This window comes from Pelobates fuscus, chromosome 1 (genome assembly GCF_036172605.1).
Source record: "Pelobates fuscus isolate aPelFus1 chromosome 1, aPelFus1.pri, whole genome shotgun sequence".
In the NCBI taxonomy this organism is placed as follows: Eukaryota; Metazoa; Chordata; class Amphibia; order Anura; family Pelobatidae; genus Pelobates; species Pelobates fuscus.
The window spans coordinates 375,883,175-375,897,366 of NC_086317.1; the positions used below are offsets into that span (position 1 = coordinate 375,883,175).

The 14,192-nt window shown below is 37.1% G+C and overlaps 2 protein-coding genes across 4 annotated transcripts in view; both read right to left on the minus strand.

The window, feature by feature from the left end:
• ENOX1 (ecto-NOX disulfide-thiol exchanger 1) overlaps positions 1-11,816 on the minus strand; it is a 597,059-nt gene extending 585,243 nt beyond the window's left edge. For both annotated transcript variants that reach the window (XM_063425978.1, XM_063425979.1), the window contains exon 1: positions 11,749-11,816. The gene's annotated coding sequence lies outside the window, so the exon portion shown is untranslated. The remainder of the gene's footprint in view (positions 1-11,748) is intronic.
• Positions 204-11,831, minus strand: IMMP2L (inner mitochondrial membrane peptidase subunit 2). 2 transcript variants are annotated; one of them, XM_063425981.1, is made up of 2 exons: positions 11,749-11,831; positions 204-849 (listed from the first exon to the last, which is right to left on the minus strand). In XM_063425981.1, exon 2 carries the CDS (start codon positions 801-803, stop codon positions 285-287), a length of 519 nt encoding a protein of 172 aa, XP_063282051.1. In that variant the 5' UTR covers positions 804-849; positions 11,749-11,831; the 3' UTR covers positions 204-284. The 2 variants fall into 2 exon arrangements, with proteins under 2 accessions (XP_063282051.1, XP_063282052.1); XM_063425982.1 differs by lacking the exon at positions 11,749-11,831 and adding an exon at positions 2,075-2,251.
• Positions 11,832-14,192: the final 2,361 nt, after the last annotated feature.

The following is a 14,192-nucleotide window of genomic DNA, read 5'->3' on the forward strand; positions in this document are numbered from 1 at the left end:
TTAAAAACCTCAAGGCCACTGATTTCACAGCCATGTGTTCTGTAAACTGTCTGTTAAAAAAAAAAAAAAGCAAAAACAAACAAAAAATATTTTTGCAACATTAAACCAATTCATTTACAGAGAGCCCCCTATAGAGAATTAATATCAATCAGAAGACCGTAAATTCATTTTAAAAAGTTTCAATATGGCATATGTGTAGCCGTGTGTGTTATATTGTGTATGAAAATGAGAGAACCTTTGAAATATAAGACCACTTCATATTTTGTAAATTATTAAAACTAATGTCAATTGTCCTTCGGCAGTGGATGGCGTTCCAGAGATGGCAGAGTCTTTAGTTTCTGCCAACGATTAGGAGGCCATAATATGTAAGTAGCATGTGCATGCAAGAGTCCAAGCGAAATCGGTCCAAAAGCATTGCTATCAAAACTATGTCCATGATGGTCACCTTCCACCCACATATGCCCCCTTGGCACTTTGACAAATCTGTTCTTGTGGCCCAGTGTCTTTATAATGTCACCTTCAAGAGCAACCACTCTTTTGATGATCTTCTGCTCAGGGTTCCTAGGAGATACTAAAGAAACTATGTCCCCGCGGTGAACATCATAATTTCGAACATTCCACCGATTTAAAAGAACTACATCAGACTGATTTCTTCCAACTGGGTTCAAGGAAGGCTGCATTGAAACACCTTCCACTCTTGCCACGCACGCCACACGATCAAGAAAGGTAACAGTGACTGGTACGGCCACAAAAAAGCCACTAACAAAAGCTTTGATGTATCTCCTTCCATGTAGCTGTGCCATATTCTTGTATTCTTGTCTATCACTGGGGCTTGTCTGTCTTCCTAGTCTGAAAAGAAAGTAATTTCAACTGAAATAAATAAAAACAAAAAATGACTATGAGAGGTTTTGGACTTTTTTTGAAATGGGGTCGGAATAGTGGGCAATAGTACTAAAGCCCATGCAGGTGCTAATTGTGAAAGCTTAGATACCTCCCACATATCTCATCATAAGAAAGAAGTCACTGTATTTGTCTTACAGTTCATTTGAGAATGTCATCATCCTAAATCATATTGTGAAACCATTGGACAGTAAAAGCATGATCAAAATAAATACTTTAACTGATTAAGCCTTAGAAAAGAGGAAACAAACTAGCTCTAAAAAGCTTATCCAATTACATTGTCACCGCGCACTTGCATCCATCACACTTATGTTTCATAGAATTAAATCCTATTTTCTCTCATGATGAATCCATTTGGTTGATTGTTTTTGTAATTGTACATATTTATCATTACATACTGGAAGCACAGTATGTGTGTGTTAAGTTCAAGTGATAGAATCTGTGGGTTATCCATTTGATAAAAAAGCAAAAAATGTCTGCAATAGTTCTTGCTATTGCAACCTTCCAATCTGACTGGGTGCTATATGATGGGCGATAATGCACATGCGGAATGTGTTCTTGTGTAGGTCAGAAAGATATCACAACAATATGCTCTGCATGCACGTCACTGAAAACAGGGTTCCGCATACATTAAAAAGGTCTGGAACAAGGACTGATTCCTAAGGAACTTCACAACAAACAAACCATCTCACGAAGACATCAATTAAATTTTGCTGGATAATTTTGCTTTCCAAATGATTTAATATTTTGGACAAAGTTTTAAAAGGACTTAATATTATTATTTATTTTTTTTTATTTTTTTTTTATAAATGTTGTATTTATTATATTTTAAAAGTTTATCCAAATATGAAATAATTGGGAGAGCTCAAACAATATTAAATTGAGGCCTAAATTCTTAAAGACTAATTCATCACAATATTCTTGATGAGGGGAAATGTATTTACATACATAGATGCACACTTATATATTGCTATTAATAAATGGAATATTACTAAAGGTTTTTATGTTGATTGAGTTTAACATCTTTATGCAATTGGAAAGCCTAACAATATCTTAATTCATCAAGTAAACTGCAAATTGTATAGAGGTCTTGTAAGAGGTTTAAGTAAGCATATAGATTGGTTCTCTTCCCTGGCTGCCACACTTGCACACAAATACTGCAAGAAATATTGACCTTGCGTAGCAAACAACATATCGATCCTTATTCACGCTGCGTCAGCTTTTTCAAATTGTAAACACTGTATTGCAGGCTTGGCATTCCGATTGCTGTCAGGCAAGGATTGCTAATTACAAACATCTCACTTGGAGAGCACCTTTTTAGTTTAATAGTGTTTTTGTTACTGCTGTTCTGATCTGTAGATTATATGTGCATTGTGGGGGGGGGGGGGGGGGGGAGAAATAACCAGAAAATAAAAACCACAAAAAGCAAAACAAGAACAAAAGTAATCTCTTCAGGCAAGAAAATATACAGATTTAATTGACCAAAAACTACCATACAAAAGTGGCTTATCAAACAAAATATATGAAAAACAGGGCCAGTTTAATATGTAGAAATTGTGTTTAAAGAGCGTCTATGAGCCTAAAGGGACATGGCAGAAAATAGAGATTTAAAATTAGTTATTTAATGAAAAAAACAAGCTTGATCAGAAATGATATGTTTACACAATCACATCAAAGATGTTCAAGGTTTTCCATGAAGAAAAGAAACTGCCTTTGGTTATTAAACGGACACTCCGAAAGATTTTGAAAGCGACATCTCTTAGTATAAAGGCATTAAGATGCTTTATTTAAATGTCCTCATAATATTTTTCTCGATTTGTATGATGGTTACAGTGTTGTCAGGAAATATAAATGAACGTAGGCATACAGGTAAAAAGGTTTACATGCTACACAAATTAATCCAGAAACAGAAACATGAAGGTATGTAATTATGGATTTCACAGTGTGCAGTTAGTCTGTTTAGCCTGTGTTGTAAAATTTAGATTTCATTTATATGACAAGAAAATCAATTCTTCTGTACAAAAAAAAATTAATAAAGTTTTGGGGTGCAATTCAGTTACAGGGGATACCGTATTTATTTGAATCTAATGCCCCATTGAACATAATGCACATTCAAATCTTGAAACCTGGAAGCCGAAAAATTTTTTGATGGCGAATGTACCGGTATTTGGTGCGAGGTATGAGGTACAGCTTTATGGTAAACAGAAACCAAGCCTCACATCCCTGTCACAGCGATGCAAATTTCACTCTGACAAATTTCGCCCAAGCGAATTTGCGTCATATAATCTAAGGAGCATTCAAATTTCGTAGACTTTATTTTGTCAATAAGTGTGCATTAGAATCAAGTAAATACAGTAATTCACTGAGCTCAAGGATGACATTTAGCCTTAAAAGACAAACATCATCCCATTAAATTGGCACAATATAAGAATTTTATCCCTAAGACAGACAATGTAAGGGTAAAAGTTAAAAAATATTTTTAAGCCCATACTGTAACAATATGGAATGGTATCTGGTTTTATGTAAAGAGTAACATAACTTACAACCCAAAAGTGCAGGAATGTGAATATGTTTGTTGTAGCTACCACAAGATAAAAAGATGTGCCATTCATTGGTAGTCGGAAGTCTTACATCCCAAGTGTCCCTTTTCTAACAAGGTTATGATTAAGTTTCAAATTCTGAATCCTTCTTTTACATCATCGATAAAGCCAAAAAGTTCCAAATGTATCACCACAACTTATTTTTAGCTAGGAAAGTAAATTTTTCTGTAAATTGTTTATGTTTTCCAAGTATTCACATCATCTAGTGTGCCAACAAATCAGATAAATAGCTTTGTGCCAGAAACATGATATTTTCCAGTATATCTTCCAGTAAGGGATATACTTGACAACGCGTTAAAGTTATCACAGGATAAGAATTTTGGTTTCCCTAACAAAACAAAAATATTTTAAATGTATACCGCTTGCAATCTGTGCTCTGTTTATTTTGGGTTGTCCACCTATCACAGCATTCCATTCCAAAAACACATATGGTATATGCTATTCATATATAACACCAAACAGCTGAACAGTTTTGAAAAATATTTGACAATTTCTAGTGATGTTTGAGACTATATAAATGAAAAAGTGACATATTTTAGCACAACAAAGCAATAATCAGGAATCACCATTTATAGTATTTTCTTAGAGTAGAGCAACTTAACCGGGTTTCTAAAACTGGTTTATTCACTACAACTAAGAATTGCAGCATTTTTACAAGCAGTACTAACCCTGCTTTAAAAATGCTGCCCCATGAGTATTTCATAAAGATAGAATAGAATAGGTACTACTTGACTTTCTTGTGTCAGTCCTGGCAGTAGTCAATGCAGACGTTTGCAGGGAATTGGCTGTGTCTATGGAGGATCCCGTGGTCTTGTGGTGTCCTCCATAGACCTCAATGCTGGACTCTCATGCATGCCTGAGATTACAACAGTGACGTCAGCTACAAAGAGGACACACTGGATCAAGACAGTGGTGCACTCCCAGCCACTGGACTGCCAGCGGCGAAGTCACCGGTGAGGGTCTTTGCGGAATTTGACGGCGCTCTATAAATATCATAATAATAATAATAATAATAATAATAAATATTTTTCAACGACAGAAAGCCAGTCAAAAAGGAAATGTGTTAAGGCTGAAGAGGAATTAGAGTTGAAGGAAGAGGAGAAAAGATTAGCAATATATACTAGAAAAACAATTCCGCCCATCTTTTCCAGTATCAAATTTAGGTTCATATTCAGTCTTTCTGGGTCTGGTCCCTGGTGATTGACATGCTGCACATGGTCAGCCGTGGGGGTTGGTTAGACAGTCTGGGGTACCTGCAAAGAATGGTTGACTTGCCCCTTCCCTTGTTTGGACTATCCTTCTCATTGTCAGAGACAACAAGCATAACCCATCCTGCATTTCAATCCTTCATATCTACATGCAATTTTGTAGAAGAACACTATAAGAAAGAAAACAGAATTGGCATAGAAAATATACAAAACATAAACATTAAAAAAAATGTGCAAAAATCCCCTGGCACATAATAAAGGTATTACATTACCCTCATAAGTCAACAGACATAAAGCAAGTATTAATCAAGGACTCTAGCATACAAATATTTAATCCATATAATATGGACATTAGAAGGAAATATATGGTTAAGAATGATTTCTGGTTGGGACCATCCTGTCCCACCTGGTAAGAAGACATTGGGAAATATCTCTTGTCCAGAATATTTCCAATAGTTTGCAGCATTTGGCACATGGCTGCATCCACTACTGTGGACAGATTTTATATTCCAAAATATTTTTCACAGCAGAAAAACTTGGTGAACGCACATATCAGCAGTTTCTTTGGTAGTTTATTTTAGTGAAGAAGTGAGAAGATGCTATCTATATGGTGAGTTGTATTTTTTGCTGCAGTCTTAAAAGGATGAATCCGTCATGGTGGTTCTATAATTTTTCACTTGAGTTATTCCAAGCTTCTTCCCAAAGAACTATTTTAAGTGCAATCTCTCACTTGGAATGAATGCAAGTCAATGGGGCGCTGATGTGAATCAATTTGCTCATAGATTTATTATACACAGAAGTGATATGTTTGCTGCATTGGAAGATGCCAGTACAGGTAAGGTTCTGGACTTTGTAATTTGGAAACCGGTGAATGATTGCCCGAGAAGTATGAATTCTTGAAGACTTAAACGTTACCCTTGAAACAAGATCATATTAATTCTTTGCAAGAACATGGGTGAGTTACTTTGAAGAAAGGTACAATATGATTTTCTAAACATGAATATGGGAAAAACACAAAGGACATTAATAAAGGGAAAGTTTCTCTTTGTGTACCAGAGTAATATTTTTTCCCTGTTGGAGCACCGGTTTGAGATCTGTGCTTCTAATGATTATTAGAGAATCCTGTGTCAATGTACTTCTAAGGTTCTAGTGGACACAAAGCAGCAGTGCTATCTCAGGCACAATGACATTAACAAGAGTTAATGCAGGAGTAAGCCCCTGGTGAATCAAAGATTAATCGACCCTTTGCAGACAAGTTACAAGTTAGGCATTACCATAAATAGAAAATTAGTCAATATCATCTTCCTGTCAGGCTTTCCTGCTCTTGAGAATCCACCAGAAAAACATTACCTTGTTAAATTACACATCTATGAACAATACCAATTACCCTATTACCAAAGTAGCATATTATATAAACGTCTATGTCCCAAAAAGCCAACGCTGTTTTGCAATTAAAAGGGCAGCACACCCAGTCCTTGATAGCTATAATAAGTCATTACATGGCTACTTAAAGTACACCAACACATAAATCTTTTAAGTTTAAAACAAATTTAAAGAGCATGGTATAACAACAGCAAACTTGGGATAAGTGCAGAAAAGAAAAGGGTTGACTAACACGAACGAGAATTCAAATGATTCCATTGTGCCAACCATTGTAACTTCAGTGCTGCTAGGCTGCCATTTAGGGCTAATGTCAAGTGCACTCAATTAACTATAGGCAATTTCAGACAGGACAGAGATAAGCATGACAATACATGGACAGTTACAGATAAGACATGCATGTCTGGCACAGAGAGTCATTCACACAGCAGTACTGCTGAACAATAAACTGCTAATGATGTCTGTGGGAAAAAGTCTGTTGAGTTTGACTCAAAAACTTCATGTTCAGCCAACACGTAGAATGGGGTAACAATTTTAGTGGTAAAACAGTTTGAGTGCAAAGGGAACATGGTTTTGGCATTGTATTAGGTAGTAATTGTGATAATTTCTGGATTTGTTTTCCACGTAGAGGTCTGTAGAGGAAGATTTCTTTCCTTCATAATGTGGGATAATGAGTACTGTGGGTTACTAAGGAAACTCTCCTGTTCACAGCTTCTCACATTACCGATAAGTCCTCATCCACTTCAAGCATTTTACTCAAAATGTACAAATAAGAAGAGGGTTACGCAAGAGAGCCCCACAAGGGTGGAATAACTAAACAAAAAATATGAATTCCTCCAGAAAATCTATGAAAATGGCTACCTCTATAAATTACTTTTAAAATTATCTCTGTATCGTCATGAAACCCAATAAAATTGCAAAGTATTCTTCCACTAGAAGGTACACTCCAGACCTTTAAAGCACTTTAATTTGCTGAAAGCTATATGTGTGAAGAGCATGTCCTCTTTTTTTTCATTTTGCAAAAAGTGCTGATTTCAATAGAAATGGACACTTTTATAAATTAACCTGGTAACACCCCCCTGGTATATAAGCAGACAACAGGACCTGCCACTTCCTGGTTTGGTTGGCTCAGTGGAGCTAAACTCAAGAGCAGCAATTTCCCAGAGCACCTGTCTTGCAAAGACTTCTCATTGAGCTGAATTGGGAAGACTGTGATTGACAGCCACAAAGTCTGGGCGGAGGAAAGGCTTGTAAATACTGCAGACAAGAGAAAGTAAGGTTTTGCAAGAAGTTTTTAGCTATACCCCCATGATAAAAATGCAAAACTAAATGCATGCATGTTGTCATTGGTGGTATAGCTACTAAACTGAAATGTTTATTTATTTTGTATTTGGGCAGTGGAATGCCCCTTTAATGTCAGCCTGGAATATATACATGGTGGGGCTGGTACACCTCGAGTCACCTAGCATCATGTGTTGAAGAATCAAGCATGCATGTGCACCTGTATGTTTTGGGAGTTTAGTGTGTCAGATCTGGATGGTGGTACAGTAGTCCAGAACATGGGATGCTTATAAAGTTTGAATGTAACAAGCTAGCAATTGAGATAGATCACACAATATATAAACACAGGGTGTAGATTTCAGGACTGAAGCAATTGCCTGTAATACAAATCAAAAAATCCTCTCCTATTCTGTAGTATGCATATTTCAAACTTATATTGTGAGCAACCCTGCAATATTTCAACTGTGCAAGAATCAATGACTGAATAGAGGTATCAGTTCCACACCACAATGTTGCAGATAATATTTTTTTGATTGAAAGGCTTGCATTTGACAGGTTAATTGGAGATATTGCTGACTCACAAATGTTTATATCTTGGTTACTAGGGAGCTGTGAAAACCAAAGCAGGTGAGCGTGTCACGGAAAGTGACACTGGGCATCAGGGAGTCTTACGTAAGCAGTGTTATTGCCAAGCAATTTAATGGTAATGTTTACATGCATGAAATATCAAAAGCAGAAACCATTCAATGGGGATTTCTATACTATAAATGTATGTTGTTTTTAGAAAGGCTTTACTGCTGTAGCATTACAGTAAAGACACCACTTTCGCATTGTTGTTAACTGGGAGTCTGGACATGACAATTGAAGAACAGAAAAAAAAAATATATAATAATAATTGGGATCACAAATTATTAGTTACGCCAAATTCAAAGTGCAAGTTAAAATGCTGTAATATTATTACAGAGATACTTTACAGAGGCAGCTTTTGTAGTGCGTACATGCTCGTCATCTGTCATTCTATATACCACGGCATGAAAAAAAAAAAAAAAAAAAATCTTATAACTTGGGTCCAGTGGTTGATAAAAGTCTCCAAAACCCAAAGATGGCATTTTGCTACCCCCCTACAACACATTTCACTGTAAGTTATTTTTTTTATATGAAATTATATTTTTAAGTTAAGATTAATGCTAATGTTCAGCGATAGTGTTAGAGTAGTAAGGGGTTAATAGTTAAAGGACCACTATAGTCACCCAGACCACTTCAGCTCAATGAAGTGGTCTGGGTGCCAGGCCCCCCAGGTTTTAACCTTTCAGATGCAAACATAGTTCTCTAGTAGCAATCTTCCTGAAAATCGCATTTAGCACGCAGAGCGTCCATAGGAAAGCATTGCGCTGACGTCGGGACCCGACATTGGAGGGGGAAGAGAGGTCACCAGTGCCGAGGGAGTCTGGCGCTGGATAAAGGTAAGTGGCTGAAGGGGATTTATCCCCTTCAGACCAGCGGGAGGGGGGCCCTGAGGGTGGGGTGACCCTAAGGATTATATAGTGTCTGCAAAACGAGTTTGTTTTCCTGACACTATAGTGATCCTTTAAGCGATAGCATTGTGTAGGGTGTTCGCGTAGTTGAGGGGTTAAGGGGAAAACTTTTATTTTAATGCAGCATTGGGGCATATATGTTCTAGTGTTGCCTGAGATTAGTAGGATAGTTATTTCAGCTGCAGCCAATAAAATTGTGGCAGGAGCCTATTGGCAGTGTAACTCCCACCAATCTCGAGCAGAGTGAAACAGCTATGTCTTGGTCCTGTGTGGGTTTATGGCCTTAATGCTGCACATAGGTGACAAATGCATCATTCCCAGTTTATTTTGGAGAATGACTTCACGGATTATGTCACTATTAATGCAGCATGGGACTCTAAAACATGATGTGTATATTAAGTAACATATTTATCTATATGTCTCAGAAGCACATATTTATCTCATGATATCAGTCACTGACGATTATTGAAATGTGTGTTTTTTACTGAAATTGCAGCACAGAGACACAAAAAGAAATCACTCCGAGAAAGAATCCAGCAAACAAGCAACCATACAACAGACACAAAGGAGCATTATTACAGTTCTCAATCATGTCTTCTATTTTGCTTGTTTACTGCTAGAAATTACAAGGACTGTCACACGCTGCAACTCAAATTCATCTTTGAATAAATATTGGTTAGAGTAGCACTTGTGGTTTATTTGAGTGGAGTCTAATTTAATCTCAAGCCTGTCATGCTTTTCATAAATCACCGAGGGAGTGATCTTATATTTTATGATTTAATTAGCATTGCAGATTTATACACAAAGAGTTCCAGATATGCTGCCCCCACACTGAATCCGCCACTTACAACACTTCAAGCTGACTGCCAACTTGCGCAGTACCTTAATCCTTGCACTGCCCACAAAGCAATTACAAATGCTACCAACCACTGTTCTAGCAGGCCCTGTAACCCACTGTGCAAGAACGCGGCTGGCAGGAACAGAAACCTGTGTCAGTGATTAAAGTATAGAATCATTTCTGCAAGCTGCAATTTAGCAAGAAACATCAAGTGTGGCAGCTGTAGGAAATGTCCGACTAATTATGCAGACTGGATATATACAGGGATTGTGGCATAAAGGATACAAAAAAATGATCGAATGAGTTTCGGTTCGAACATTGGGTCTATTTCTCCCTAAAGACCCAAGGCAAATTTTAGAAGGGTAATTTCTCCAAGGAAAAATGGTCTACTAAGTCAAACTAAGTGCTATTATGTGTAACACAATCTTTTGCAAAAACTATAAAACACATTAGTGGTACAGCTGGAAGGGAGGAAATGCAATTTCAAATATAGCACGATAAAAGCATGCACATAGGCAGACCAAAGGAAGCCTGCTATTTTTGGACATTGTGTAGCAAGTGCACTGTGATAGGAGCAATACCTAGCTAGGACTTTCACGTATGAAAAGATCTACTTTAGAAGAAAATAAATAAAGAAAGATCACTGGGAATTTATTTTTTGTTAATTTAATAATTCTTATATAGAACTTTTTTCGTTTTTCACATATGGTATTAAAGGGTCGGTATTGCTTTAAATATGTGGATTTATAAAAAATGGTTTTATCTACTGCAACATGAAGCACCACATTTTATATAAAGTGAGTAATAAGAGTGACAGAAAGACACTGATGTGTACGGTTTCATAGTGTTTTCAGAATATAACTTAAAAAAAAAATAAGAAAAATAGCGTTTCCATCGTAATAGTCGCTAAGGTGCAAGGAGTCTTCGAGTGCTTTTCAAGTTATTTACACTTTCACATTATCTGTCCAAAGCCTGTCAACAGTAATAATAGGTTGCCAGCACTGGGGCAAAAGAATGTACTTGCACCAAAATCACAATGGTGCGTAGAATGCCCCTAATTAACAAGGTAAATAAAATAAGGAATAACTTTTAACTATACATTTAAGCTTCTCTACATGTATGCTGAACCTGTAGAATTAACATTACTAGAAAAAGGAAAAGAAAAGCTAGAGTTCACATTTCTGATATGAGCTATTTAATAAGGGGCAGAGAATTTATTTTACAAAGGGCTATGAGGCTTTGGGAAATAGGAAGATTCACGCATGCAAGATTTGCCATTTAATGTCAAGATCTGTTTTTTTTTTATGTAGAATTTGGTAGGTTTATGCCAAGGGCATCAATTTTCAACAACTAAGTATTTAAAAGCCTGAGTTCTTGGAAAAGACTTGAAGTTCTGAATGGGGAGAAAAAGCTGGAGAGAGAGAGAGTAAGTAAGGAAGCTATACAACTCTGATGTCAGACCTATATCAGATTGAATGTGACAGGTGCAAAAAAAAAAAAAAAGAATGAGACAGCAGGCTTGACGTTAACAGTTAAGAAAAGTAAAAAGGGGATCTGCAAGTTCTCATAGTGCATTCCTGGGGTATCTGGAAAAACAATATGGGTGCAAAGCCATTAGATGTTTAAGCATTGTCATTCTATGGCACCACTTAAATCAAAGAAAGAGACATTTCAAAGGGGATAGGGAATGCCCTCAATCCTGCCGGTGGTGCTTCTTATGCATACTTAGAATTTAGAAAGGCTGCAGATGGTTTAAATGCCTTGAAGAGCAATAATGACTTCCCGTACATATGTAAAATTGGGTTTCTGAATATTGATTTAATGCAACATATTACATGTGTTATAGCCTCTAATACCAACTGGAAACAGTATGTGATAACATGGATAATAATGGTGCTGCACAGATGTTCATGTAAAGAGATCTACTCGTGTTTTCCTTTTTTATCAAAACACATATAGAACAACTACTACTTTTAATACCCAACCCAGACTCTAAATGAGGTTACCTTTTTTTTTTTTTTTTCTTCTGTTGGTGAATGTCTTATTGTAGTGGTTCTTTGAGCAGCTTTAGATGCTGGATTTTAATCATGGAAATATGATGCTTGTGGACCTTTAGGGAGAAAAGAGGAAAAATCGCAATTATTGAATGTGTAAAAACATCCCCATAAATGTAAAATGTAAACAGAATAACAATAATACAAGAGTCAATCATTACTGCAAAGAAATGAGTTTCAAATAGTACTTGCAGGACATTTACTGCCATTAGTTACAGTGACACAAATAAGAAAAATAAGAAAACAAACAAAACAAACAAAACACACACACACACACACACGTAATTTAGAGAGAGAATCTTTTTTATACACAAACTAACAAAACCCGATAGTCTTTGCATCAGGCAATCAGCATGGAAACATCATCATAACCTGAATCTAATATATCCATGAAAGCAGTAAAAAAAAAATCAATGGACAGGAAGAAACATATAATTAATTCCCTGCTTTTTCTCTTCCATTTACTATTCTTCCTCTCTTCCAATTAATGTGTGTCCTGGCTGTGCTACAACCGAACTAGATTGTGATTTCCATTGTTTACATTTTAATTTATTTAAGAAAACAGAGCATTTGAAGCATATGAAAAATAACCCCACACAACTTTTTGCCTCGATACAGTAATACTCCAAGCACCATAACCACTATAGCCCACTGTTGTGGTTTGATCCTAGGAATGCCCTGGTGTCATCACCAAGTAGTCAAACCATGTTGGTACAACTTGGCAACTTACCTGGGTCCAAGAGCATTGCTAGGGTCAAAAACCACATGGGGCTTCAGCCCCAAAATAATTTGGTGACCCTTTCCGTTTACCCAACCCAGGCCACTCGACAATTCCACTACTTAAAACACACCAGACATACTAATAGTTATACACAAACACACAAACACACAGATTGGCAGACAATAAGAGCTACAGCGAGCCGTATTGGTTATGGTGCTTGGAATATTCTTTTAACAGCGGCCAGAATCTTGATGAATCCATACCATGAAGAATTCAGCCAGCTCTGCTTCTTCCCAGTATTAGAAAGAAATGCTTTAATTTAATAGTGTGATTTCCAGAGACATATCAGACAAACAATATAACAGGAGTTAGCCAAGCAAACATCAGATTGTATAACAATGCATCACTGCATGTTCACTTAAAATCTATAAAATCAAAAATAAAATCAGGAAGACGTCTGTCTAGATTAGCCCCCCACATATATCGGGGAGGCACCCTAGAGTGATTTATTCTACTTTATCATGAGTGCTATTTTATTTTGCGCCAATATTTTATGTTACACAGTGTTACACTACATATGTTCCTTTGTGCATCTTATTTGTAGATCTACAACTGTATTCTCTATTGCATACGCTACTTTGGTGCTATATAGAAAGGAATATAGTCTGGGAAATTTTGTGCTTGGGTCTTTTTTATTTTATAAGTTCGACGAGCTTAATGGATTTTAATTTGGCCTTTTTGGGGGCTGAAAATAGAAGGTTTTAGAAAAAAGAAGACATCAAAAAAATGTATTTACAAGTATTTTGTTTTATTGTCCTGCCCCCCCCCCCCCCCCCCCCCCCCCCTTAGGAGTTAAATCACTTTGTTTCTGTTTATGCAGCCCTAGCCACACCTCCCCTGGCTATGATTGACAGAGCCTGCATGAGAACAAAACTGGTTTCACTTTCAAACAGATGTAATTTACCTTAAATAATTGTATCTCAATCTCTAAATTGAGAAACTTTAATCACACACAGGAGGCTCTTGCAGGGTCTAGCAAGCTATTAACATAACAGGGGATAAGAAAATCTTAATTACACAGAACTTGCAATAAAGAAAGCCTAAATAGGGCTCTCTTTACAGGAAGTGTTTATGGAAGGCTGTGCAAGTCACATGCAGGGAGGTGTGACTAGGGTTCATAAACAAAAGGATTTAACTCCTAAATGGCAGAGGATTGAGTAGTGAGGCTGCAGGGGCATGTTCTATACACCAAAACTGCTTTATTAAGCGAAAGTTGTTCAGGTGACTATAGTGTCCCTTTAAAGGGACACTCCAGGCACCCAGACCACTTCTGCTCATTGGAGTGGTCTGGGTGCCAACTCCCACTACCCTTAACCCTGCAAGTGTAATTATTGCAGTTTTTCATAAACTGCAATAATTACCTTGCAGGGTTAACTCCACCTCTAGTGGCTGTCTATTAGACAGCCACTAGAGGTCACTTCCTAGTTTCTAGCACAGGTTTCCTGTGCTAGAGCGTCGCTGGACGTCCTCACGCTGTGTGAGGACCTCCAGCGTCGCTCAAAACCCCATAGGAAAGCATTGAAATGATTTTTCAATGCTTTCCTATGGGGAGACGTAATGCGCATGCGCGGCATTTCCGCGCATGCACATTAGGTCTCCTCGGCCGGTGGGCGAG

Bases quoted from the DNA above. Each gene is read 5' to 3' on its own strand.
- IMMP2L (XM_063425981.1), bottom strand. From the start codon at position 803: ATGGCACAGCTACATGGAAGGAGATACATCAAAGCTTTTGTTAGTGGC.